Raw genomic sequence first — 26,505 nt, forward strand, 5'->3', positions numbered from 1 at the left:
ACTTAGAAAATCACCAGTGCCGGACAAAGGCCTGCCGGCCCATCGCGCTGAAAGCCGAAAGCCCACGCCGGCCCCACACGTCAGTGAACCGTCCAGCCCGTCGCAGAAGGCGAGCACGACGTCTCGGGCTCACGGCCACTCGCCGGCCAGCGCCAGTGTGACCGAACCGCTCTGGAAACCCGGGGGAGGAGCGGCAAAACATACGCCGCAGCACCCCCGCAATCCCACAGAAATTACGGACGCGTCCCCGGGCGAGTGGGAGGAGTAGTGGTGGAGGGTCCGAGGAGCGAGACTGGCCAGTGGTCTATCTCTCTGTTTTTGCGGGCGGGTCCTTGTGTCTGTCTCTCTGTCCGGCCCGGACGAGATGCTCCCGTGGGCGACGGCGGCGGAGGCCGAGGCGGCGCTGGGGCGCGCCATGACGGCCGCGGAGGCGCTCTGGTTCCGGTGGACCGCGGAGGCGTCCGACTACTACCTCTACTGCCTCAACATCCTCTTCCTCCTCGTCGTCTTCACGCTCGCGCCGCTCCCCGTCGCGCTCCTCGAGCTCCGCGCGCCGCGGGCCGTCGGGCCGTACAAGCTGCAGCCCCGGGTGCGGCTCTCGCGGGCCGAGTTCATCAAGTGCTACGGCGACGTCATGCGCATCTTCTTCCTCGTCATCGGCCCGCTCCAGCTCGTCTCCTACCCCGCCGTCAAGGTCCGCTTCTCCCCCCGACCCTCGTTTTTCCTTTTCTCTTGGCGGATGATGAATCTGCGCAATGCGGCCGGAGATTTGGGGTTCCATGGAAAAAGATCGAATGTCACAGCGCTGACAGGCATGGAATTCAGATTCGCATGCGGTTGTCATTTTGATCTGTATGTTCGGAGGAGTACTAGATTTGAGGAATTTATGGCCTGGGTTCTGCTCCAAAACCCTGTACAAGTGATCCACACTTCAAAGTTTCCCCCAGTTTTCTCCACGCAGTCTTGGCAAAAACAAAAGACTGTTGTTGTATCTAAGACCAAACAATACAGTAGTAAATTTATCCTATTTGATTGATCACTGCAGATGGTGGGAATCCACACCGGACTGCCTCTGCCGTCTCTGGGGGAGATGGCGGCACAGCTGCTGGTCTACTTCCTGGTTGAGGACTACCTCAACTACTGGATCCACCGGCTGCTGCACGGTGAGTGGGGCTATGAGAAGATCCACCGGATCCACCATGAGTACACCGCGCCCATTGGCTTTGCCGCGCCATACGCACATTGGGCAGAGGTGCTCATACTTGGCATCCCCTCCTTCGCTGGGCCGGCCATTGCACCAGGCCACATGATAACATTCTGGCTCTGGATTATACTTCGTCAGATGGAAGCCATTGATACACACAGCGGGTAAGGAATTTCCGTAGTTTCTCTCTTGAGAGATTATGTTTTGCTGCTAGTGATGGATGGATTTATAATAAATGGAGTTGCTGGATGATTGCGATGTTAGCTGCATGACACCAAATATGACTAAAATCGGTACCAATGAATATTAGTGGGGGAGCTGCATGGGTCTATGTCTGAATTAATTGAGTTATTTCTTAAAAAAAGTCGTAGCTGGCTGCTTACTTGAAGGTTTTCTTAGGAATACATTTCTTTGTTCATCAACATCTATATGAATGGAAGAACCTGGTAATGAAGAAGCTAAAGCTATGATCTCTTTTGTAGGACAAAATTAACAAGCAAACTCTACATTTATTCGGTTTTTCCCCAGCTGTGTTTCAATTCATGTGACTTTATTATTTTGGCCAAAGTATCTTATGTTTCTTAATTATAATTTCACTCTATTGTGAAAAAGATACAACCTACAAGTCTTGAAGAAATAGTAATGTGTGAACAGCTAAGTTACAAGATGCCACATCTAATCCATTTTTTAGGAACAGTTGTTGCTATGACCAGTGACACTGTCCATGACTACTCCACTGAACTTTATCTATTCATTTTGCAGTTTTGATTTCCCATTCAGCCTGACAAAGTATATTCCATTCTATGGAGGAGCAGAATACCATGATTATCATCACTACGTTGGAGGCCAAAGCCAGAGCAATTTTGCTTCCGTTTTCACGTACTGTGATTACCTATATGGGACCGACAGAGTAAGTTTTCCCCTTCATTGCACAAAGGCACTATTCAAAATCTCAGGAAGCGCAAGATTTCTAATTTGAGTATATTGTTCTTTCAGGGTTACAGATTCCACAAGGCTTACTTAGCAAAGGTAGTTTGTTTTAACTGTTTATATCTTCTTCTGTCGTTACATATACTTTACCTAAGAAATAGTATCGTGCATTTTTTTTTTGCCATCTGTGAATTGGCTGTTAAGGTGACTATATATATGGAGCTAATTTTATTGACTTTTCTTGTCCCTGCATGAAATAGTTGAAGGATCTGGCACCAAGCGACGGCAAGAAAGAAGGTGCTGACGGATTCGCTTATGCAAAGTTGGATTAGATGGTCTTATAGAGTGCATCCTCAGCGCCTCCCTGATGATCTTGTTCAGTAATGGCATTGTGAAAATAGTTGTGTTGAGCTGGACATGTGTAGTTCTTGTTATGTGATTTTTTGTGTTTCTTGCAAGTGTGGTGAACGTCCCTGAACTTGTTATGCTGACCAATAATATTTACCAGATAACCTTTAAGCAGCTTGCTATCTGCTATATGTCCGTGGATTGGCTTTCAATAAGAAAAGTATGATTAAGCTTGTGCACTTGATGGTCATACTGAATATTTATCATCTGTCTATGAGGAAAAAAATGTACATCCATTTCAGTTCACACGCAAGCTCCAGTTATAAGATTGTACAGTATCAATTGCAACGTTTTAAACTTTGGGAGGATAGCAAAATAGGACATACTACCAAATTTGACAATTGCCTCAAGAAAATGTGAAATAATACTGAAAACACAGTTTAGACCATGAAACTTGTAAGCATTAATATAAGGCGCTCCATTCATATAGATCCACTCTCAACAGAATGATCCAGTTAAAATAGCTGAAAACACAATTTACAGATAAACACTTGGTATTCACTAATCCATGAAAATAATTATTATTCAAAACACAGGGAGCAAGGGAGTCTGATCTGAAAATACCCTAGAAGCCATTCAATAACCACAAGACTAACAAGTTGCAGAAACAACTGGAATACTTAATCCCTTAGACATTCAAAAACACGACGCACGTCAAAATGATGATTCACAACACGATCGATCAAAAGGACTGAAAGAGCTCATGGTAGTCGTTCAGTATCGGCGTGGAGGGAACCGGTCCAGGAGCCTCCCAGATGGACACTCGTAAGCCATATGACCACGGCCACCGCAGTTGTTGCAGATCATGAAAGCACCACCCATGCAGTCACGGCTCATATGGCCAACCTGGTTGCAGGCCCGGCAGACCACGTCACTGTAGCCACCATGGAAGAGAGCACCACCGCCAGCACGGAAGGGAGCATCACCACCGCGGAAGGGAGCATCGCCACCACGGAACAGAGCATCGCCGCCACGGAACAGAGCATCGCTGCCACGGAAGGGAGGAGGCCCACCCCTCTCGTTGATCTCGTCGGATTTGGGGCATTGACGGGCCAAATGCCCTGCAACATGGCAGAGATTGCAAACAGGCTCATTGGTGCAGTTACGGGCAAGATGGCCACTCTTCCTACAGTTGTTGCAGGCCTTCTCATTGGTGCACTCCACGGCAATGTGCCCTGGTTTGTAGCAGTTGTTGCAGAGCTTCACTTCTCCAGGCAGCATTGGCGGAGCAGTGCAGTCTTTTGCAATGTGACCTGATTTGCCACAGTTGCGGCATATCCCTTCATTCGGGCAGGCATTAGCCATGTGCCCAGGCTCTTTGCAGTTCCAGCAGAGATCTTTGGAAGAACACTCAGCTGCAATGTGCCTGCAGAAATTTAAAGATTGAGTGGGCACTGTTTTTGCCTCAGAAGGAAGGTAGAGGATGTACTATGCAAGGCTTTCCTGGTCACATGGAGGAATAACGTATGACCTATGTACTCCCTCCGTCTCAAAATAAGCGTCTTAACTTTATACTAACTTTAGTACAAAGTTGTACTAGAGTTGAGACACTTATTTTAGGATGGAGGGAGTACAACTTAAGCTTCACAATTTATCATGTACTGGTCATTTTTATGATGGTTATGATCTACGTACGGTTCAAGCTTCAAGTATCATTATCTGTTAACCACCGCTTTCTGATAATATATTTGCATCCAGAATAAATTATGAAAAATGAACCAAATCCTTGTACAAGGCACTTGCACTAAAAAGGTACTAACATAAGATGATTACAAATGACTTAAGACAGGTGACACATGTATTGTTTTGAGGGGGGTGGGGGGATCTCAAATAACTATCAATTCACGCTGATACTAGATTTCTCATTAAACATGACAAGAACATAAGGTGCCTCAAAATGGTTAAGCACGAACAAATAATTGCAACCATTAATCATGGTAACCCAATGTAAAATATGCACTGGAGAACAACTAGGTCTACCGAGAATATTAAAAGCATGAAAACTCCACAGGAAAAGAAATGCAATAGTTACATGATGATGGACAGAGTTCTAGATACAATACAGCATACAAAAGCAAATAACTGCAACCAACAATTATGGTAATCTGGTGTAAAATATGCACTAGAAAATAGCAGGGCTATTGAGAATATTGAAAGCATTGGAATCATTATGAATAAGAAGTCAAGAATACAATAAAAAGTTGCTACACAATGGAAGATCTTAACATGAGCTAACATACAAGACTGCAAAATCTCAGATCCGCATGACCAAACAAGTAATAGTCCTTACCCTGGAAGGCCACAGGCATGGCAGACAGACACATTTGGACAATCTCTAGCAAAATGCCCTGGACGCTTACAGTTGTTGCACAAATCACTAGCAGACCTGCAGTACAAGTAAAGGAAATAATTAAAGGATACACAGCCCCCTGCTACCATCATAGAAACCAGGGCTAGTGTAAGGCCTCTTCAGGTAGCATTATGGCCAACATATACAGTTAAGAGAGAAAGCAACAACGCTTGATATACAATGGCAAATGTTTATCGTGTTTCATTAAATAAGGCGGCTCAAACCTGCTTGGACCACGGCGGCCGTCCCTGTCTCTCCGGTATGGCGCGTCACGGTACGAGGTGCGTTCAGTACGCATCCTCCGGTCCCTCGGCGGCGGGCTTCGGCTGCTCATCGTCAACCCTTCCTTCTAAATCTCCTGCCTCCAAGCTCCCACCAAACTGTGAACACCACACGTCCAAACCACAAAATCACCACAACTCACCCTGCTTCCTTCCTCCCTTCCTTCCTTCCTGTCGACAACAAAACCACAGGCTGAAATCCAACCCCATGAGGCCAACAACCATCATCATCCTCTACTAAGCACGCTGAATTCCAACCGTAGGCCGCATGAACTTCCCCTACTTTCCGCCATGACCATTCACGACATTCAAGCACCGCCCCCGCATCTTGATTTCTCGCGACGCAAGGGTTTCCTTCCCAGACAACACCACCACACAATTCGCGCCCTAACAATAAATTTTGTTTTACCACCTGACCCTACAGGCTACAGCCATGAACCGTCCTACAACCACCTCAGCACGATGGATTATCAACATATGAGGGCCTCAACAGTTCCACCGGGCCATGCTCATAAGTCCTATCGTACAAAGCCCAAAGCTTCAGCGAAAGAAACCCTAGGGGCGGCGACCACATCGGGCAACAGCAAGCGGGTTCGCATCTACTCGGGCAACATACGCCGATACGCGTATATACAGCTAAAGGCACGAAATCTCGAGGAAGATAGCCGATTTCTGCCTACACGGCGCAAATTAGGTGCAGGTGAAGTTGACGAAACCGAGGCTTACCTAGGGTGCGGATCTCCAGCAGGGAAGAGGACGACTGAAGAAACCCTACGAGTCCGGCGAGCTCCGGCGGAGGTCAGCGGGTGGAAGCCGCGGCGGCGACGGTGAGGGACAGCGACCCCGACTCGCGATGTTGGATTGGGATTGGGTAGGTCCGGACACCGAACGCACCCGGTCGGTCGGTCGGGAAGACGACGCAGGCAGATCCAGGCTATAAGAGGGAACACGTGATCACCCTAGCCGTCCGATCTCCAGTGGACGGCTCACAGAAAGCGAGCAACCCGTAGAAGACTAGAAGTCGTAACGCAAAGTTTTAAAAAGGCTGTGGCCCTTGTGGGCCGGAATCGAACGGCGACTCTTGGGCTTGGGCCAGGATGTCTCTCGCCGGCTGCGGCAGTGGCGGCGGCGCGGCGGCGACGTGGACGCCACCGTACTGCACCATCGTGGCGGCCGAGACGTCCGACTTCTCGTACCTCTCCTGCCCGACCTGCGGCCGCCGCGCGCTCCCGGGCCACCCCGAGGGCTCCCCCTGCGGCGCGTGCGGCGGACCCGCCCCGGCGCGCGCCTACCGGCTGCTCCTCTCCGTGGCCACCCACGACCGCGTCTTCCCCGTCGTCCTCTTCGACCGCGCCGCGCGCGCCCTGCTCGGCTGCTCCGCTGACGAGCTCGCGCGCCTCTTCGCCGCGCACCGGGGCGCCGCGCGCGCCGCGGCGGACGCCCTGCATGGGGAAATGTGTCGCCTGGCGCTGCGCGAGCCCACCAAGGACGGTGCCGAGCACCTCCGCGCCGTCTCCGTCGTGCCGCTCCGTGACGGGTTCCGCCCGGTCGTCGACACCCTCAGGACGCTCTACTCGCGCGCCGGCGGCTGACCGCCATGCTTAAGATGGAGTGTATGTGTTCGATGAAACGCTTGTATGCGTCCTGCTCTGTAGTGTTGCGAACTGTCTCAATCGATGATCTCTAACTGTGATGTTATTACAGTGTAGTAATTGACCCAAAGACTTCCGGAGAGGCTTGTTTTGCCCCCGCGCCGTCCTCCCCATGGCGGCTCGGGCGGCGACCCCCTCCCCTCCGGCCGAACCTCCCCTCCAGCCACCCCCTTCCTCCCACTGCCGCCAAATGCTTCTGCCAGGCGAAGCCCGCGCGGATCTGGCGGCGGCAGGCCGTCGCTCCTCGTGCAGACCGCTCGGGGGCCGGGGGAGCTCCGTGGGGCGGCGGGCGGCGCGGCGTGACTCCGGCGTGCGTCGCTTCTGCTGGTGGTGGTCGGAGACAGTGGGGCGGATGCGTTCGCGGCTCCCTTCCGCTGGCCTTCCCCGAATCAGCGGCTCCCTGTTTGGCGACCGGTGGGCGTCGGGGATGGCTGCTGGTTTCGGCTCAGATGTGTCTAGCGGAGGTCGCTGTGAGGCGCGGGGTGGCGGTGCTCACCCTTCCCCGAGGCGCCGCCGTCCGCTCTGGCTTGTGGTTCTGCCTTCTGGCGGCGCTGGCGTGGACGGCGTGCCTGTCGGCTTCGGCTTGGCCCGATCCGATGGGGAGCGGCGGGGGGCAAGTTGGATCCTGTCGGATCTGGCCTGCGGCGACCCGGATTTGGTCATGTGTGGCGATGGGGCTGCAGTGGCCCTTCTCTGTGGTGGTGCAATGAGCGGTGCTACGAGATCAATTCGATGCTTATTGGAGGTGGTATGCTCATTTGGGCGAAAGCCCCGCTCCTGCCGGAGCCGGCGTCGACGACGCTTGTGGGTGCCGCTAACCTCCTTGGAGGCGGTGCTGTCATGGTGACTACCCCTTCACATCCCAGGGGAAACCCATGTTCCAAGTCCGTTTGGAACGGACGATGGCAGCGCACATTGTGTCGCATCCCTTCTTGAAGGCATCATCTGGGGGGAGGCTCGGTTGGTCTCTGTGGTGGCTGCTCGCTGCGGGTTTGACGGTTTTGGTGGTGCGGCCGGCTTGGCGCTGATGGTGGTCTGTGCTTTGTTGGCGAGGAGGTGGTGCTCTGTATGCGAGATCATGGCTCAGCCTTGCTCTGGATTGGTTTTGATTTTCATCCGAAGCCGGGTTAGGGGTCGTTATCCTACTCAATGGATCACCTCGTTCCCATATGACACCTCTACCTCTGCTGGGTGTTGTTGGGTGGCGACCAGACGGCCAACGTTCAAGGCTCTCCTTGCTTGGTCAGATGAAGATGTAAGTTGAGGTCCTCCTCCTGGTGGGTTGTGCTGATGAGATTTGTGATGGCGGTCGGTGGTGTTGGTGCGTCCAGTTTCGGATTGTCAAAAGACCTTCTCCCTGTGTGCCCTTTCCTCGGCGGGTCTTCCGGTGGTTCTGCTGGATGTGTGTGTGTGTGTTTTCGGTTGCATCTCTTCTCATGTTTTCCCCGTGTACTCTGGTTCATTTGAATCTATCTTGTATGGAGCCACGAGGCTTCTAGGCAAATTCGATTGAATATATTCAGGTGGGGATCCTCGTATTGATTATGATGAAAAGAAGTTGGAAAAATGTCAGCGTAATATGCATACAAGGCATCATCCCATTTGAATCTCTCATTTATCACAAGACTAGCAAATCATACATGTCAATGTTTCATCTCCTAAAAACGTTGATTTGTGCGCTAAGATGTGTGGTCTAGAGAATACTGTACAGAGGAAGACCTGTTCATGCCAGTACAACAAAACTAGTGAAGCGTTACAACGAATGAAGGATCAGTGATCAGTGACTGGGTCTCGTCTGCTACGACCTAATTCTGAAGACCTGCAGCTTCTCCTCGCTCAAGCACCCAAGGTACTTCTCCCCGGTGGTGCTCTCCGCAAACCTCAGGTCAAGGATCGGTTGGTGGTGCGGCCTGAGATCAGCGAACAGCTGAAACGAAGGCAGCCGCCATGTGCGGACTCCGCGCAGTGACTCATCGCCATAGGCAAAGAGGTGTTGGCCGGTTCCGCTGCAGGGTATGATTGCAGACTTCGACATCCGCAGCTCACTCACGTTGGCATTGCAGATCTGCTCTTTCACGAAGGATGTGCTGCTCGTCCTCCTCAGGAGAGCGTGGCACCCGAGCTTTCCAGAACCGGAGAGCGTTGGTGATTGTGATATACCCATTTGAGATGCACTGCCGTCGCCCGAAAACTCGACCCTTGGACGGAAGGAAGCCACAATCAGATCACTTGATGGAGCGGCACATGCAAGGGATATGCAGACCCCTTGGTTTTCCATCCCGGTAAGCAAATTTGGCCTGGAAAAATGACCAACGTTTAATATGTACATTTGCACATACCATAGGCACCGGCAGAATCAGTAAGAGCTTTTAAGAACTGCAAAGTACCTGTTTTCATTGCCATCTACATCCCAAATGCAGGGTCCTATGGAAGAAGCAGAGATGATATTCGTGGAACCGTTATCATCTACGACAGAGTGGATTGTATGAACTGGGTTTGTAGATAGACCACTCAAGGAGTGCAGTGGTCCTTTAGTTTGGCGGGTATCAAAGACCAAAAGCATGCCATTCTGTAAAATTCAACAGAAGTTTCTTGTCACCCTTTCAAATAGCACAAAAGGTTCAGAAGGAATCATAAGAGATTTTGAGTAGCCACCTGTAATCCAGCATATACGTGGTTGGGGCCAGTTTGATCCCCTGAACAGGACCAGCCTGGAGCCTGCATTGTATTAAAATACAAAAATTAGCAGGCCAGGATAGACCATTCAAGTAGTTCACAAAACAAAGTTCTAACTGGAAAGCATATATTCAGTACGTATGTTGTAGTGAACACCTGCTGCATTTTAACATACACGACATAAAGAGCTATAAGAACCAAAAATAAACGGAAAGCCTTCTGGAAACCCACACCCTCAAGCAAACACACCATCTACTCCCTCAGGACAAGCTTTTTCGGACGGAGGGAGTGTAATTTAAAAAATATATATACTTATAATGAAGTTAATCGCAAATGGAATCAGGTGAACAAAATGTTGGGGAGCATTGTTTTAGTCAATGTATGGAGAACATAAATGTACTTGCAAAATTTGTGAACTTCAAGTTCAAAGAATCACCGGTAGATCATAATGAAGGACAACATTGTTGGTTGTCATGCTGTGATATGCATATCGCACAAAAGTAAAAGTTAGTTAAAATATGTTAAAATAAAACAGTGAGAGATTGAACTGACATATGTTGCAGGCAGACCTGAGAAGTGACAATTTCCTGCCAAGAGATGCAAAAATAGCAAGGCCCCCAGGAGTTATACAAATATCCCTGACAGCTTTAGTGTTAGGCGGAAGGCGTACTTTCGTTTCCTGTCTAGAGAACATGCAGATCTGTCGAAATTATGAGTGCAGATACATAAGGTGACTACGAATAAACAACCAAAATGTGAACCAAGAAGCATAACTCAGTCTTCAATCATTAAGCAACACATCTACTCCCTCCATTCCTAAATATAAGTCTTTTTAGAGATTTCAATACGGACTACATACGGATGTATATAGACTATTTTAGACTGTAGATTCACTCATTTTACTCCGTATGTAGTCCATAGAGGAATCTCTAAAAAGGCTTATACTCCCTCCGTTCCTAAATACTTGTCTTTCTAGGCATTTCAACAAGTGACTACATACGAAGCAAAATGAGTGAATCTACACTCTAAAATATGTCTACATACATCCGTATGTAGTAGTCATTTGAAATGTCTAGAAAGACAAATATTTAGGAACGGAGGGAGTATTTAGGGACGGAGGGAGTAGTTTGTAATCTGTACCTTGGTAAGGACATGTTCAGCACTAACTCCAGGAGCCCTTCCAGAAGCTACTATAATCTGGCTGGATGCATCTATGCCCATGACTCGAGCTCCATCCAGGACAAACTCATTCTACAACATATAGTAAGCAACTTCAGAACATGGTGCCTTACGCGAATGAGTGGTTATGTTTTTTATGTGAGAACGAAGTCAGGAACAGAAAAACAAATTGGATCAAAAGATTATATGACCCTTTCGGGCCCAAACTTGGCATGACAAACAAGTTACAAAGGCATGCAAATGGTAGATTTAATCATATTGCATGATCCTTTATAAAGCACAACCAAATGTCACTAGAAAATAACTCTCAAGATTGCTCCATAAAGTTTAATGTACAACAGAAAGAGGCAATCAAGCAACACTCGAAATAAAATAAACCTGGAGAACAAACTTGCAAAGATCGCTACTGCCACCATGTGCTCTATGTAAGGGAAGTGACTCTGCAATCATTGCTCCATCTGATGATTGTTCAGCCATTTTCTTCATAATTGTTTGTAAAGAACGTTAGCATCCTCTACTGTATAAATGATAATAAAATTATTTTTTTGAGTAATGTTACCTGTCGCTTTGAGCTTGATTCATTTATTAGACGTTGCTGATGCAAAATCTGCCTCTGCAAGACATATAAAAACATAAGTGAACAAATACGAGGCTCTACTAAACAAAAAGGTTTATTTCCTGACACATGAGAGGTCAGTCAGAAACTAGCAATTTAGTATATACTATAATAAGGAAACATACATAGGAGGGCTTTGTTAAGATGAATAAACTGAGAGTTAAGCTTTTATCTGCACAGCAATACTAAGAACAATCGCCGTACTAGATTTTCAGTTTAAATAGTATGCATGGTAACACAATGAAACTATTGATCGTACTTTAAATAGCATTACCAAAGCGGAGAAGTTATGCATGTACCTTATATTCTTTTATCTCCTCAATTAATTTTTGTTGCTGCATGAAAACATAAAAGTATTAGGTTATATAACAACTATATGCAACGTATGCCTTGTGGTGACTTAATATATTTATAGGAGTGTTACGATAAGAGAATATGCCAGTTGCCTATAGCCCAAGTGCCCAACAACAGAACATTAACATATTTCTCACAAAAATGTCAAAGCTTATTAATAATCATAACACATTTACACTGAACTGAAATGGCAGGAAGAGATGAATTCAATAGCAGAAGTGAACATTCAAGACCAGGCACGCACAATGTTATGACCGGCTTGGTCTATACTAGGAAGAGGCCCACCGGGTATTAGTATTAGGGGCTTGGCCCACAAGTTACCTTAGGCAAGTTATCTTAGGCTAAAGTTATAAATACTAGTTGTAAGACACCGTTGAGATCAAGCAATAAAGATATTATAATCTTCTGTTGCCCGGCTCCCTAAGGAGCCGGAACCCTAGCCGCCGCCGCCTCTAACCCTAGCCGCGACGGCGCCTGTCCGCCGGCGCGCCCGCTCCAGCCCTCGTCCCCCTCCTCCTTGCCCATACAATCTGCGCCGGAGGCCTGGTAGGAACCCTAGTCCTACCATTTGGTATTCAGAGACACCAGCTCGATCATGTCGCTTCCTCCATCACCGCCGCCGCTGCCAAACACCACCGCCTCACCTACGCTGCCGCCAGCCCCGTCCGCGTCCATGCCGGCGCTCACATCCGGGACGGCCACCCCGACAGCGCCGACCGCCACCGCGGCAGAGCCGCCCCCCATCCTCTCGCCCGAGGAGGTCTCGGGCACCCTTCGGGAGCTCGTCCAGGCGGTCAAAGGCATCAGCCTCTACCTCGCCGGGAACCAGCCCCCGCAGCCGAGCGCCGCCACCGCTTCCGTGGGCCGCCCCGGCCTTCCAGTCGTCCTACGGAGGGCCGCCCCTGCCGCCGCTGCTGCTGCAGCACTACCCGACCACGGGGAACCCTTGGACCGTGTGGCCGACCGCCACCGCACCGCTGGGGGACCCCTCCCAGCAGCTTCTCCAGGCGCCCCCGCCGGCTACTTTGACGCTGGCTGCGGCGCCGCAGCTCCTCCAGGCGCCGCCACCGTCGACTACATCACCACCCGTGCCCAGGCCCACAGGTCGGCCCCTGCACCAGGTGCAGTTTCCGCCATCGCCATCGCCATCGCCAATTCCCGCGTGGGCGGCCGGCTCGTCGCCAGCCCCGGTGTATACCACGGCGCCGGAGCACCCGACGCCCTCCCTCCGGTTTGACCGTCCCTCCGGCTCGGCGACCTACGCCCCGGAGATCCCCGACCCGGCACACTCGCTACCGCCGACTGCAGCCACCCCCGGGCACGGCGGTCCGACACCCCCTCGCTTCGCCAAACTGGACTTCGCCACCTACGAGGGCACGGAGGACCCTCTCAACTGGCTCAACCAGTGCGAGCAGTTCTTTCGCGGGCAGCGGACGCTCGCTTCGGATCGTACCTGGCTCGCGTCCTATCATCTCCGCGGCGCGGCGCAGACCTGGTACTACGCCCTCGAGCAGGACGAGGGCGGCATACCACCGTGGGAGCGCTTCCGGGAGCTCTGTCTTCTCCGGTTCGGGCCTCCTATCCGCGGGAGCCGCCTGGCGGCACCTCGGCCATTTACAGTTCACCTCCACGGTTCAGGACTACGCCGACTGCTTCCAGGCCCTGGCGTGCCACGCACCGAGCGTCTCCGGGATTCAGCGTGCCGAGTTATTTGTGGGCGGTCTGCCGGACCATCTTCGCGTGGACGTCGAGCTCCGGGATCCCCCCGACCTCCAGACGGCCATGTACTACGCCCGAGCTTTCGAGCAGCGGGCCCAGGCACTGCAGCAACAGCCCGGACGGGGCGGCCGCCAGCCCAGTCGACCAGCGCCGACTCCTCCAGCACCGGGCCGGCCTCCTCCAGCCGCTCCGCCGGTTGTCACCGGCCGAGCAGCAGGAGCGTCGCCGTCAGGGACTCTGCTTCAACTGCGATGAGCCCTACACGCCGACCCATGTCTGCCCCCGCCTCTTTTACTTGGAGACGGTCGACTACACCGAGGCGGACGACTCGACCGACGCGACACCACCACCTGAGGCGGCCGCGGACACGCCCGCGGATCCCACGGCGTCAGCGTGCGTCGTCTCCCTCCACGCCCTCGCCGGCATCCGTGGCGGGCGGACCATGCTGCTGCCGGTGACGATCCATGGCGAGCGGCTGGTGGCCTGCTGGATACTGGCTCCACCCATAACTTCTTGCCCGAGGCGACCATGCGTCGGCTAGCCCTTCCGACGACGGGCGGGGAGCGCCTGCGGATCACGGTGGCGAACGGCGATCGCCTCCGGTGTCATGGGCTCGTCCGTGACGTTCCCATCTCCATTGGTGGCGAACACTTCTCCATTACATGTGCAGGGATCAACCTCGGCTGCTTCGACTTCATCCTCAGGGTGGATTTTCTACGGACCCTCGGTCCCATCCTATGGGACTTCGACGCGCTCACGATGACGTTTTGGCGGCTGGGCCGCCGCGTCCGATGGGACGGCCTTGGGGGCACTGCGCCGGCCGTGCCCCATCTCCAGCTGGTCGCCGCGTCCTCGGAGGCCGAGCAACCCCTGCTGGATTCCCTTCTGCAGCAGCACAGCGACCTCTTCGACGAGCCACGGGGTCTTCCGCCCGCCCGGGTGTACGGCCATCATATCCACCTCATGCCGGGTACCCCTCCTGTGGCGGTTCGGCCCTACCGCTACCCTCAGCTGCAAAAGGATGAGTTGGAGCGCTAGTGTGCCCTGATGCTCGCCGCGGGCATCATCTGGATCTCCACGTCACCCTTCACCGCCCCGGTGTTGCTCGTCCGCAAGTCGGACGGCACTTGGCGTTTCTGCATCGACTACCGCGCCCTGAACGCGCTCACGCTCAAGGACAAGTTCCCTATACCGGTGGTCGACGAGCTCTTGGATGAGCTCCATGGGGCGCGCTTCTTCACCAAGCTCGATCTCCGGTCAGGCTATCATCAGGTGCGTATGCATCCAGACGACATCGCCAAGACGGCGTTTCGCACCCACCATGGCCACTTCGAGTTCTTGGTGATGCCCTTCGGCCTCGCCAACGCCCCAGCGACTTTCCAGGCCCTGATGAACGACGTCCTCCGGCCCTACTTACGGCGGTTTGTGCTTGTTTTCTTTGATGACATTCTTATCTACAGCACCACCTGGGCTAAGCACCTCCAGCACGTCGCCATCGTCTTCAACGAGCTTCGGGCGCACCACCTCCACCTTAAGCGCTCGAAGTGCTCGTTCGGGACACCTACCGTCGCCTACCTCGGCCATGTCATCTCTGCCGACGGGGTGGCTATGGACGCCGACAAGGTGGCGGCCGTCTCCGCATGGCCGACACCTCGCTCGCCGCGGGCTCTCTGCGGGTTCCTCGGCCTCACCGGCTACTACCGGAAATTTATCCGGGAGTTCGGGCTCATCGCGGCGCCCCTCATGCGGTTGCTTCGCCGCGACGCTTTCGCTTGGGACAACGACGGCGTTCGAGGCCCTCAAGGGGGCCCTCACGACGGGCCCCGTCCTCCAGATGCCCGACTTCGACCGCCCGTTCGTGGTAGACCGTGACGCCTCGGGCGCTGGTTTCGGCGCCATGCTTCATCAGGGCGATGGACCCCTCGCCTTCTTCAGCCGGCCTTTCGCTCCTCGCCATCTCAAGCTGGCGGCATACGAGCGGGAGCTCATTAGCCTTGTGCAGGCCGTTCGTCATTGGCGGCCGTACTTGTGGGGACGGTCCTTCCACATTCGCACGGACCACTACAACCTGAAGTTCTTGCTAGACCAACGGCTGTCGACCGTGCCACAGCACCAGTGGATCAGCAAGCTCTTCGGCTTCGACTTCTCCGTCGAGTATCGGCCGGGCCGCCTTAACACCGTGGCCGACGCGCTGTCCCGTCATCGACTCCGACATCGCGCTGTACCGTGGCGCTTCTCTGACGGACTGCTTCTCCATGGCGTAGGATCTTTGTTCCGGCGCATGATGATCTCCGTCACCAGGTGTTACAGCTCGCCCACTCGGCAGGTCATGAGGGTGTGCAGAAAACCCTCCATTGTCTTCGCGCCGACTTCTACATCCCTGGCGATCGCGCCCTGGTCCGCGACTGGGTTCGGTCTTGTCAGACATGCCAGCGCAACAAGACGGAGACCCTGCGGCCGGCTGGGTTACTTCAACCCTTGGAGGTGCCGTCTCAGGTCTGGGCGGATATCTCCATGGACTTCATCAAGGGCCTCCCCAAGGTGGGCGGCAAGTCGGTCATCCTCACGGTGGTCGACCGCTTCTCCAACTACGCCCACTTCATCGCGCTCGGCCATCCGTACACGGCGGCGTCCGTGGCCCGGGCCTTCTTCAACGGCATTGTCCGTCTACACGGGTTCCCTACTTCGATCGTCAGTGATCGGGACCCAGTGTTCACGGGCCATGTCTGGCGCGACCTCTTCAGGATGGCGGGTGTCCAACTCCGCCCGAGTACAGCGTTCCATCCTCAGACAGACGGTCAGTCCGAGGTGGTTAACAAGGTCATTGCCATGTATTTGCGTTGTGTGACAGGTGATCGGCCTCGCGCTTGGGTGGACTGGCTCTCTTGGGCGGAGTACTGCTACAACACCTCCTATCACTCCGCCCTGCGCGCTACGCCGTTTGAGGTGGTCTATGGTCGACCACCCCCGCCTATACTACCGGTGGACCCGGCGACGGCTCGGACAGCGGTTGCGGGTGACCTTATCCGCACCCGCGACGAGATGCTTGCTGAGGTCCGTCAGCGTCTCCTTCAGGCCCAGCAGCTGGCCAAGCATTACTACGACGATCATCACCGCGAGGCGGAGTTCGCGGTGGGTGACTGGGTGTGGCTGCGTCTTCTCCACCGCTCTACGCAGTCGCTTGACCCGCGCGCCAAGCGCAAGCTCGGGCCTCGCTACGCCAGGCCCTTCCCTATCTTGGAGCGCATTGGGAAGGTGGCCTATCGTCTTCAGCTTCCAGCCCGCGCTCGCATCCAGGACGTCTTCCATGTGGGGCTGCTCAAGCCTTTTCGTGGCGAGCCACCGGCGGCTCCTCCGGCGCTTCCGCCAACCGCCGATGGTCGCATTCTTCCAGAGCCGGCAAAGGTGTTGCAGGCACAGCTCCGTCGTGGCATCTGGTTCGTCCTCGTTCAGTGGGCGGGCCTTCCGGAGGAGGAGGCTACTTGGGAGCAGCGTGAGGATTTTCGCCAACACTATCCAGACTTTCAGCTCGAGGACAAGCTGTTTGCGCAGGCGGGGAGAGATGTTATGACCGGCTTGGTCTATACTAGGAAGAGGCCCACCGGGCATTAGTATTAGGGGCTTGGCCCACAAGTTATCTTAGGCACGTTATCTTAGGCAAGTTATCTTAGGCTAAAGTTATAAATACTAGTTGTAAGACACCGTTGAGATCAAGCAATAAAGATATTATAATCTTCTGTTGCCCGGCTCCCTGAGGAGCCGGAACCCTAGCCGCGACGGCGCCTGTCCGCCGGCGCGCCCGCTCCAGCCCTCGTCCCCCTCCTCCTTGCCCATACAATCTGCGCTGGAGGCCTGGTAGGAACCCTAGTCCTACCACACAAGCTACAGAATCGACTAAAAAGCGAGTAATCAGGCACTTGCTGAACCAGGCAGGGAGTAACAGTTTAGCAAAGAGGGGCAACCGCCGATGATTTACTCAGGTTCCATCTGAGTTTCCCTTTTTGTATCCATAATCCGTTTGACTTTTATTTGCACTTGAAGATTTTGGTAATAGTTTGTTATCCATTTTGTCTTTTAATCCTTTTATTATTCTTTGCTGCCTTAAGCGACAAAGTGTACTTGTAGTCTTATCACCAGGATTTCTTGATTCATAGGTGTAATTAGTGTTCATACAGAATAACAGAAGTACAAATATCCTTCTTAGTGATGTGACTCATAATATCTTACATTCAGTGAACATGTCAATGGGAAAGAGTGTTCATAAGTCCTAATATCAGTTTGAAGCAAAAAAAAAGTGGATTCTGAAAAGGAAGTAGCTTACTTGATTCTCAAGAAATTCATTTTTATCTCTCAGTGACAATACTTGCTGTATAAACCAAACAAGCTTCAGTACATGGTCAGAAATATATCCATGGAAAAGTAAAAAAGAAAAACTAACCTTTTCAAGATCATTATTTGGAACAACAATCTCTGGTGCATAGAGGTTGATAATGTTCTTTTGTCTAAACATCTTGCCGCACTGAGGACACTGATTAAATAATAACAACAACCATGGTCACTGAGACGTATTTCTCCCAATAAGAGTGTGCAATTCACTTAAAGATGTGATTCTAAACTAGGAGTTGTTGACAGCATACCGTGGCACTTTTCTTCCCACACTGTGCTAACCATTTTTCTAAGCAAGATCTGCCATAGACATGCCCACAAGGAATGCAACTACAAGTAGAGTATCATATAGTTAGCAATTCAAGATTTCTGTCAAGATGAGTTATTTTGGGGGCTACAAATAATGAGTTCAAAACATAGGTCTATGCCACAAAACCAGCAAATAAAAAACTAGAAACAGGTTCAAAGAATAAATGAGGTTCATCCCCCCCTGGATTTTTTTTGAGGGGTACCCCCTGGATACAAAATTCAAATAATCAAAAGGCTCAAAGATACATAGTAAGTGCAATATTGCAGTTTCTGCGTCGTTAGCAAATTCGATGGCCCATTTTAGATCAAAGGCCATGGCCCAGCTTTAAACTATTGAAAACCTAGAACTTAGGTGACCCACTTACAATCAGAGACAATCTTAACTCGGCAAGATTATCTTCGTCTGCTACTCACCAAGCAAAACACAGTGTGACAGGGAGGAGCTGGTTCACAACTTTTGATCGGATCACTAGACATTACATCCTAAACAACAAGCAAAAACAAAACAAAGATGAATAATTTCATGACCCTTCACATGTTTCATGAATAATCAAGTTACAACACCACATAACAATCCTACATTGATGGACATTCAGTCCAATATGACAACACTGTAGCTTATGAGTCAAACATGTGCCACAGTAAACCTGCGGCATCGCCTAAAGAATGAACCTCCAGTCCATCCACTACACTGAAATCACATCAGCTCCAAGTTTTAAGGGGGAAACACAGCACAATTACCATGTGGTCTCTGCTAATCCGCAGAGCAACGAAACTAAGGAACCGCGGCAGCAGTACCAAGCAATCTAGAACTAGAACCACACAGCACACGGGTCTACCTAGTAAATCCACCAGATCACGGCACAATTCCCTCTCACCTTACGCGATGCTCGCCATCGGCGGTCCACGGATTTGATGAGAAAATAGGCAGTTTTCCGATTAAATTAATCCATGAATAAATCATGAGCATGACATGGACAGCATTGATAACATACTGATTATGATCTAACAGAGCATGTACTACGCATATAGTAGAGACATCTACGCATACCGCTAGTACTGCTACAACAGAAAGAAACACGAGAGGGATAAGCGATGTATACCCTCCAATCGGCCACGCGGTGGCGGTGGCGGTGACAGCAGCCGCGGCATCCTCGGCGGCCTTCTTGTCGGCCTCGGCTTTCTCAGCAGCGGCACGGTCGGTGTCGGTCGACATGGTGATGATGAAGGTGATGCGGACGTAGATGAACAGAAGCGAGCAGTCGCGTAGTCGCTACCCAAAAACCTAATCGCCCCTCTCCCCGTACAGGATCCGGAGAGGCGTGGTTTCGGAGGCCTGCTCTCCCGTCAACCGTGTACGCGGTGAACGGGACGGAGTCGCCGGCGGCAGCAGCAGCAGAGGAACGACGTGGGCGTGGAGGCGGAGATGCGTTCTGTTTCGTGACGGCTAGGGTTGGCAGCGCCCCACATATATATGTGCGGCCGCGCGTGGAGAGACGTGGGCTGAACCCACGTCCAAGTCGGTAGCCCACGATCCGACGTCTCAGATCGTGGCCCCACCTGTCAAAGACTCTCCGTTCCTGACCGGCAAAAAGAAGCGCATAGGAGTGAGCTCGGCTCGGCTCAATCCCGCAACCCGCGGCGCGTCGTGGCGAGGCGTGGCGTGGCGAGGCGAGCGGAGGAGGAGGAGTGCGCGAGGGCCTCATCTCTTCTCAAGCTCCAATAGCATGAGGGAGAGAGTCCCTTATAAACCACTCCAACTCTCCTTCCACTTCCAAGGTGGGACTAAACTTCCCACATACCTAGTGCCATATAACCCACATGGGCCCTTAGAGATTTTTCAGAAATTGCAATATGGGCCTAGAGCCCATCTCAGATTTCAGCAATCCCCCACCAGATCTCGAGGGCCCATAGTGTCCTCTGTTCCAAATACTGTTTTGATATACTAGTGTTTCAGTGAAGACCTATTAAGGTTGAGCTTCACCTAGAGCAAGTAGCTACATTCCTTCACAACTGAACAATGGACTATGCCTTGAATTGTCAGTTTGGCGTAAAGAAGTTTCACCACATGTCTTACTAGTACTGGGCTGCCGAAGGCTGACCCCTCGGGTGGAGCATATAAGTCACACTCCTGGCCTATTCATGAGTTTACTAGAGATCACCCCAATCTCATAGACTGTGACTAGCAGTCGGGCTCACATAGGTGTGTTCCTCCAAAGATCGCTCTGTAGGATAGCATCTTGCTTATACATATAAGCCTTGGAACACATTAAGACAATAGTCATCCTTCCGTACAGTTTCCGAGAGTATTGCATCTCCAACGGAGTGGGTTAGTAAAGTTACTCTCCTCAGTTCACCACTGGCTTGTTTCCCCAGGTCCTACTTCACGGGATCTCCGATCACATAGGTTGGGTTACCACCATGGTAACTCATGTGGGTCTCATACCCATCTCCCTCGATGCACTATCTATCACTACACGTGATAGCCCTTTCGTAAAGGGATCTGCCAGATTCTTAGCCGTATGGACATAGTCCAACGCTATCACTCCGGAGTTTCTTAATTTTCTGACAGCCTTTAATCTCATTCTTATGTGTTTGTTGGACTTCATGTTGTCCTTTGAACTCTTCACCTTGGTGATAACAGTCTGATTATCACAGTTCATAAGGATAGCCGGAACCGGTTTATCAACCAGTGGCAAGTCCATCAAAAGATCTCGAAGCCATCCTGCTTCAACACCAGAAGTGTCTAATGCTGTTAATTCTGCTTCCATTGTCGATCTCGTTAAGATCGTTTGCTTGCAAGACTTCCAAGAAACAGCGCCACCTCCAAGAGTAAACATATACCCAGTTGTGGCCTTCATCTCATCAGCATCAGAGATCCAATTCGCATCACTATACCCTTCAAGTACCGACGGGTCTCCGGTATAGTGAAGTCCATAATTCATAGTACCTTTGAGATAGCGCATAACTCTTTCTACAGCATGCCAATGTACATCACCCGGTTTGGAAACAAACCGGCTCAGTTTGCTCACAGCAAACGCGATGTCAGGCCTCGTTGCGCTCGCTAGGTACATCAGTGAACCAATGATTTGAGAGTATCTCAATTGATCTTTAGCCATGCCTTTGGACTTTCGAATCAACACGCTAGGATCATATGGTGTTTGAGATGGTGTGCAGTCCGAATATCCAAAGCGACTCAACACCTTCTCAACATAATGGGATTGCAGAAGTGTGATCCCACCCTCATTATCTCTCAGTAGCTTGATATTCAAGATAACATCAGCCACACCAAGATCCTTCATCTCAAAGTTCTGAGACAGAAAGGACTTAACCTCCTCAATGACTTTGAGGTTGGTTCCGAATATCAGTATGTCATCAACATACAAGCACAGTATAACTCCTTCGCCCCCACCATGGCGACAGTATACACATTTGTCAGCTTCATTAACAACGAAGCCAACAGATGTCAGAGTTGTATTAAACTTATCATGCCATTGCTTAGGTGCTTGCTTTAGGCCATATAGAGATTTCAGCAACCTACACACCTTTCTTTCCTGACCATCTATCACAAAGCCATCTGGCTGTTGCATGTAGATTTCCTCATTTAGCTCTCCATTCAGAAAAGCCGTCTTGACATCCATTTGGTGGACGAGAAGACCATGTGAGGCCGCCAACGAGAGTAATACTCGAATGGTGGTCAGTCTAGCCACAGGTGAATAAGTATCGAAGAAATCTTCCTCTTCTTTCTGGTCATAGCCCTTGGCCACAAGTCTAGCCTTGTACTTTTCAATCGTACCATCGGGCCTAAGCTTTTTCTTGAACACCCACTTACATCCCAGTGGTTTGCAACCATAGGGACGGTCGGTGATCTCCCATGTCCCATTAGCCATGATGGAATCCATCTCGCTACGGACCGCATCCTTCCAGTAGTCAGCTTCTGGAGAGGCATACGCTTCTGAAATAGAAGTTGGAGTATCATCCACGAGGTACACGAAGAAATCATCACCAAAGGTCTTTGCAGTCCTTTGTCTCTTGCCCCTACCAAGGGTTTCCTCGTCATCCTCCTCGGGATTTTCATCATGTGTTTGTTCATAATATTCCATAGGGATGGCAGGTTCAGGAGTCTCCTCAGATTCCTGTCTAGAAGTGCTTTGCATATCTCTCATAGGAAAAATATCCTCAAAGAATGTAGCATCCTTAGACTCCATAATTGTACCGATCTTCTGGTCAAGTACCTCAGATTTCACTACTAGAAATCTATAGCCAACGCTGTTCTTAGCGTAGCCCAAATTAATGCAGTCCACGGTCTTATGTCCAAGCTTACGCTTTTTGGGGATCGGCACGTTGACTTTCGCCAAACAGCCCCAAGTGCGCAAGTACGAGAGTGTCGTCCTTCTCTTTGCCCATTTCTCATAGGGAGTGATCTCACTATCCTTTGTCGGAACTTTATTCAGGACATGACATGCCGTCAATATAGCCTCCCCCACCATGCCTTGGATAAACCCGATGTATCTAACATGGCGTTAACCAAATCAGTTAGAGTACGGTTTTTCCGCTCGGCAACCCCGTTTGACTGGGGTGAATAGGGAGGCGTCCTCTCATGAATAATGCCGTGTTCCGCACAGAAGGAATCAAACTCACTCGAGAAGTACTCTCCACCACGATCTGACCGGACTCGTTTAATTTTCTTTTCAAGTTGATTTTCAACTTCTGCCTTATAGATTTTAAAGTAGTGTAGAGCCTCATCTTTAGTATTTAACAGATACACATAGCAATATCTAGTGGAATCATCTATCAATGTCATGAAGTATCTCTTTCCACCTTTAGTCAACACACCATTCATCTCACAAAGATCAGAATGTATGAGTTCTAATGGTGCCAGGTGTCTCTCCTCCGCGGCCTTATGAGGCTTGCGAGGTTGCTTAGCTTGCACACATGAAAGGCACTTAGAACCTTTGGCTAAAGTGAAACTCGGGATTAAATCCAACTTGGCTAGCCGCGTCATAACACCGAAACTTATGTGACAAAGACGTGAGTGCCAAACCTCAGATTCATTAATACTCGAATGAATATGGTTCACGACTTTATTACAGAAATCTGCGAGGGAAAGGCGGAACATCCCTCCGCTCTCATAACCTTTTCCAACAAATAGTCCATACTTAGTAACAACTAATTTATTAGACTCGAATACCAACTTAAACCCTTCTCTACATAGAAGGGAGCCACTAACGAGGTTCTTCTTGATGGCGGGGACATGCTGCACGTTCTTCAGCTGCACGATCCTTCCCGAAGTAAACTTCAGATCGACCGTGCCAACACCATGAACAGAAGCACTCGCGCCATTCCCCATCAATACGGACCCGTGGCCTGTGACCTGGTAAGAAGAGAACAATGAAATGTCAGCACACACATGAACACCTGCACCTGTATCCACCCACCAATCGGTAGGCTGAAACACTGAAAAAACAGTAAATAAATTACCGTACCCAGATGCACCATTCTCATTGTTGCTCACAATCATGTTGACAGACTTGGAGTCCTGTCCTGACTTCTTAAACTTGTTTGGGCACTTGTTGGCCCAATGTTCAGCCGAACCACAAGTAAAGCAGCCCTCATCCTTCTTGTTCTTCTTGAAGGTCTTCTTACCCTTCTTCTTAAAGTCGGCAGTCTGTTGGACACCGTTCTTTCCCCTGGGCTTGTGGGAATTGGAGTTCTTCTGATGCACCATATTGGCCACAGAAGTTCCTTCGACCCCTTTTCCGTGCGAGTCCTTTGCCCTTGAGTTCTGCTCAACACTCAGATGGCCAATGACATCCTCCACAGAGAATTCACGCCTCTGATGTTTCAGAGTGGTGGCAAAGTTCCTCCAGGAATTGGGGAGCTTAGCGATTATGCAGCCCGCGACAAATTTGCCCGGTAACTCGCACTTAAGAAGCTCAAGCTCCTTAACAATGCATATTATCTCATGAGCCTGCTCCAATACAGGACGGTTTTCAACCATCTTGTAATCGTGGAACTGCTCTATAATATACATCTCGCTCCCTGCATCGGCAGCCCCGAACTTAGATTCGAGCGCCTCCCACAAGTCCTTGGCAGACCGCATATGTAAATATGCATCAACCAGCTTATCTCCAATCACGCTCAGAACTGCCCCGAGGAACACCACGGTGGCCTCCTTAAACGCCTTCTCCTGTTCAGGAGCGATCGTTCCTGTAGGAGTCACACCGGCGACCCAGAACACGTTCATGGCCGTGAGCCATAAGGTAGTTTTAGTCTGCCAACGCTTAAAGTACGTCCCCGTAAACGGGGACGGTTTCAGTGCAGCAGCAAAACCAGAATTCGAAAAACTCCTACAGATATTAGGTTTTTGGATTGATGAGAAAATAGGCAGTTTTCCGATTAAATTAATCCATGAATAAATCATGAGCATGACATGGACAGCATTGATAACATACTGATTATGATCTAACAGAGCATGTACTACGCATATAGTAGAGACATCTACGCATACCGCTAGTACTGCTACAACAGAAAGAAACACGAGAGGGATAAGCGATGTATACCCTCCAATCGGCCACGCGGTGGCGGTGGCGGTGACAGCAGCCGCGGCATCCTCGGCGGCCTTCTTGTCGGCCTCGGCTTTCTCAGCAGCGGCACGGTCGGTGTCGGTCGACATGGTGATGATGAAGGTGATGCGGACGTAGATGAACAGAAGCGAGCAGTCGCGTAGTCGCTACCCAAAAACCTAATCGCCCCTCTCCCCGTACAGGATCCGGAGAGGCGTGGTTTCGGAGGCCTGCTCTCCCGTCAACCGTGTACGCGGTGAACGGGACGGAGTCGCCGGCGGCAGCAGCAGCAGAGGAACGACGTGGGCGTGGAGGCGGAGATGCGTTCTGTTTCGTGACCGCTAGGGTTGGCAGCGCCCCACATATATATGTGCGGCCGCGCGTGGAGAGACGTGGGCTGAACCCACGTCCAAGTCGGTAGCCCACGATCCGACGTCTCAGATCGTGGCCCCACCTGTCAAAGACTCTCCGTTCCTGACCGGCAAAAAGAAGCGCATAGGAGTGAGCTCGGCTCGGCTCAATCCCGCAACCCGCGGCGCGTCGTGGCGAGCGGAGGAGGAGGAGTGCGCGAGGGCCTCATCTCTTCTCAAGCTCCAATAGCATGAGGGAGAGAGTCCCTTATAAACCACTCCAACTCTCCTTCCACTTCCAAGGTGGGACTAAACTTCCCACACACCTAGTGCCATATAACCCACATGGGCCCTTAGAGATTTTTCAGAAATTGCAATATGGGCCTAGAGCCCATCTCAGATTTCAGCAGAAAGTTCATGTTAATGAATTCCCTGGAAGAAATTTCAGCCACCTCTTCTACCTGGAACATACCTCCGATAAAACATTTTGTGCTTATTGAAGGGGTGTCTGGATATTCTTTTTGTGGATATTTTCCGTGTTGGATAAAGTGCAAACCAGCGAAAGCCTGCAGATATGTATCAAAAGTCAGCTTTATGCTAATGTCAAATCAGAAATTACACTAAGTTGACTCTCTGCATAATTGTATGCAGGCTTCGCGGGTTGCCTGCGTGCATCCATATATATTAGTGGTTCAAGCCTAGGATATTTCATTTGTCCCCACCTTGCCAGTAGTAACCACAAATGTACAGAAACTAAAAGATGAGATTCAGAACCACACGTACAAAATGTGAAACAGAGGGGTAAATCTAACGTGAGCTCGCAGACTTAACCACGAAGGGGGTAACAGTGAGCAAAGTAGAAGTACAATCAGCTGAGCATGGACAAGCCTGAGACACCTGAGTTCTTGGATGCAAAACATGTCTTGAGCAAAAGTTCATGTTCTGTTTCTTGCTTTATAATTGTATTGTTCTCTTCTAACATAAAAGGTAGTTGGCATCGTTAATTCATCTGATTTCATACACTAGCTTTAGTGTGACATTTGTTTACATTTAGTTAGTTCCAATGTACCATCTAAGTTTATGCTTCTAGAACTTACTCTTTTCCACTGTCCAGTGATGTTCATTTCTTAGTATGTCAGTCATATCTTCGATCATGTTGATTCTGCGATAGCATTTCAGTATATGGTTGTTTACATAGGTAGGATAAGAATTAAATAAAATCTTGGTATCCCATGTTCTTTATTTTGTACCATATCTTTTGTTTATCATCTTACATGTTCTGTCACCACGCCCCAGGTGCGAGGTCCGTCCTGTGCTCGGATGTTTTTAGACTATCTATCAGAGTCCAAGGAAGATTCGGGGATAAAGAACATCATGGTGCTTGAACGTGGGTTCAATGGATGGGAGATTTCTGGCCAACCCGTGTGCCACTGCAAAGATGCTCCTTGCAAAGGCACATGCTCTTGATCTTCTGGGCTACCATCTGGTCCATTTCTACTCAGCTTTTGAATGATCTGCGATTCAG

The 26,505-nt window shown here is 50.7% G+C and overlaps 3 protein-coding genes across 4 annotated transcripts; 1 reads left to right on the forward strand and 2 right to left on the reverse strand.

Annotated features, from left to right (window-relative positions):
- The first annotated feature begins 252 nt into the window (after nucleotides 1-252).
- On the forward strand, nucleotides 253-2,721 carry LOC123051467 (very-long-chain aldehyde decarbonylase GL1-10). Its single transcript, XM_044474339.1, has 5 exons — nucleotides 253-694; nucleotides 1,046-1,368; nucleotides 1,967-2,114; nucleotides 2,201-2,233; nucleotides 2,395-2,721. The coding sequence occupies exons 1-5, from the start codon at nucleotides 365-367 to the stop codon at nucleotides 2,464-2,466; spliced, it is 906 nt and encodes a 301-aa protein (XP_044330274.1). The 5' UTR covers nucleotides 253-364; the 3' UTR covers nucleotides 2,467-2,721.
- Nucleotides 2,722-3,018: 297 nt separating this feature from the next.
- Nucleotides 3,019-6,142, reverse strand: LOC123051470 (cellular nucleic acid-binding protein). Of its 2 annotated transcripts, XM_044474353.1 has the most exons (4): nucleotides 5,900-6,142; nucleotides 5,117-5,344; nucleotides 4,833-4,928; nucleotides 3,019-3,908 (listed from the first exon to the last, which is right to left on the reverse strand). In XM_044474353.1, the coding sequence occupies exons 2-4, from the start codon at nucleotides 5,224-5,226 to the stop codon at nucleotides 3,257-3,259; spliced, it is 858 nt and encodes a 285-aa protein (XP_044330288.1). In that variant the 5' UTR covers nucleotides 5,227-5,344; nucleotides 5,900-6,142; the 3' UTR covers nucleotides 3,019-3,256. The 2 variants fall into 2 exon arrangements, with proteins under 2 accessions (XP_044330288.1, XP_044330296.1); XM_044474361.1 differs by lacking the exon at nucleotides 5,117-5,344 and having other exon boundaries at nucleotides 5,900-6,090.
- A 2,276-nt stretch (nucleotides 6,143-8,418) lies between these two features.
- Nucleotides 8,419-18,971, reverse strand: LOC123051464 (E3 ubiquitin-protein ligase RFWD3). Its single transcript, XM_044474328.1, has 13 exons — nucleotides 18,943-18,971; nucleotides 18,007-18,085; nucleotides 17,808-17,897; nucleotides 17,691-17,735; nucleotides 11,596-11,631; nucleotides 11,240-11,293; nucleotides 11,059-11,160; nucleotides 10,642-10,752; nucleotides 10,071-10,201; nucleotides 9,938-9,977; nucleotides 9,481-9,543; nucleotides 9,213-9,394; nucleotides 8,419-9,122 (listed from the first exon to the last, which is right to left on the reverse strand). Exons 3-13 carry the CDS (start codon nucleotides 17,877-17,879, stop codon nucleotides 8,624-8,626), a joined length of 1,335 nt encoding a protein of 444 aa, XP_044330263.1. The 5' UTR covers nucleotides 17,880-17,897; nucleotides 18,007-18,085; nucleotides 18,943-18,971; the 3' UTR covers nucleotides 8,419-8,623.
- Nucleotides 18,972-26,505: the final 7,534 nt, after the last annotated feature.

This window comes from Triticum aestivum, chromosome 1A (genome assembly GCF_018294505.1).
Source record: "Triticum aestivum cultivar Chinese Spring chromosome 1A, IWGSC CS RefSeq v2.1, whole genome shotgun sequence".
Classification (NCBI taxonomy): Eukaryota; Viridiplantae; Streptophyta; class Magnoliopsida; order Poales; family Poaceae; genus Triticum; species Triticum aestivum.

Coding starts and splice junctions, on each gene's coding strand:
- LOC123051467 (XM_044474339.1), top strand. CDS start 365: ATGCTCCCGTGGGCGACGGCGGCGGAGGCCGAGGCGGCGCTGGGGCGC. Junction 695..1,045: donor TCTCCTACCCCGCCGTCAAG/GTCCGCTTCTCC, acceptor TGATCACTGCAG/ATGGTGGGAATCCACACCGG. Junction 2,234..2,394: donor ACAAGGCTTACTTAGCAAAG/GTAGTTTGTTTT, acceptor TGCATGAAATAG/TTGAAGGATCTGGCACCAAG.
- LOC123051470 (XM_044474353.1), bottom strand. CDS start 5,226: ATGAGCAGCCGAAGCCCGCCGCCGAGGGACCGGAGGATGCGTACTGAA. Junction 4,929..5,116: donor GGCCGCCGTGGTCCAAGCAG/GTTTGAGCCGCC, acceptor CTTGTACTGCAG/GTCTGCTAGTGATTTGTGCA. Junction 3,909..4,832: donor CATGCCTGTGGCCTTCCAGG/GTAAGGACTATT, acceptor AAATTTCTGCAG/GCACATTGCAGCTGAGTGTT.
- LOC123051464 (XM_044474328.1), bottom strand. CDS start 17,879: ATGTTTAGACAAAAGAACATTATCAACCTCTATGCACCAGAGATTGTT. Junction 11,632..17,690: donor ATGAATTTCTTGAGAATCAA/GTAAGCTACTTC, acceptor GTTTTCATGCAG/CAACAAAAATTAATTGAGGA. Junction 9,978..10,070: donor AGGAAATTGTCACTTCTCAG/GTCTGCCTGCAA, acceptor TGCATATCACAG/CATGACAACCAACAATGTTG.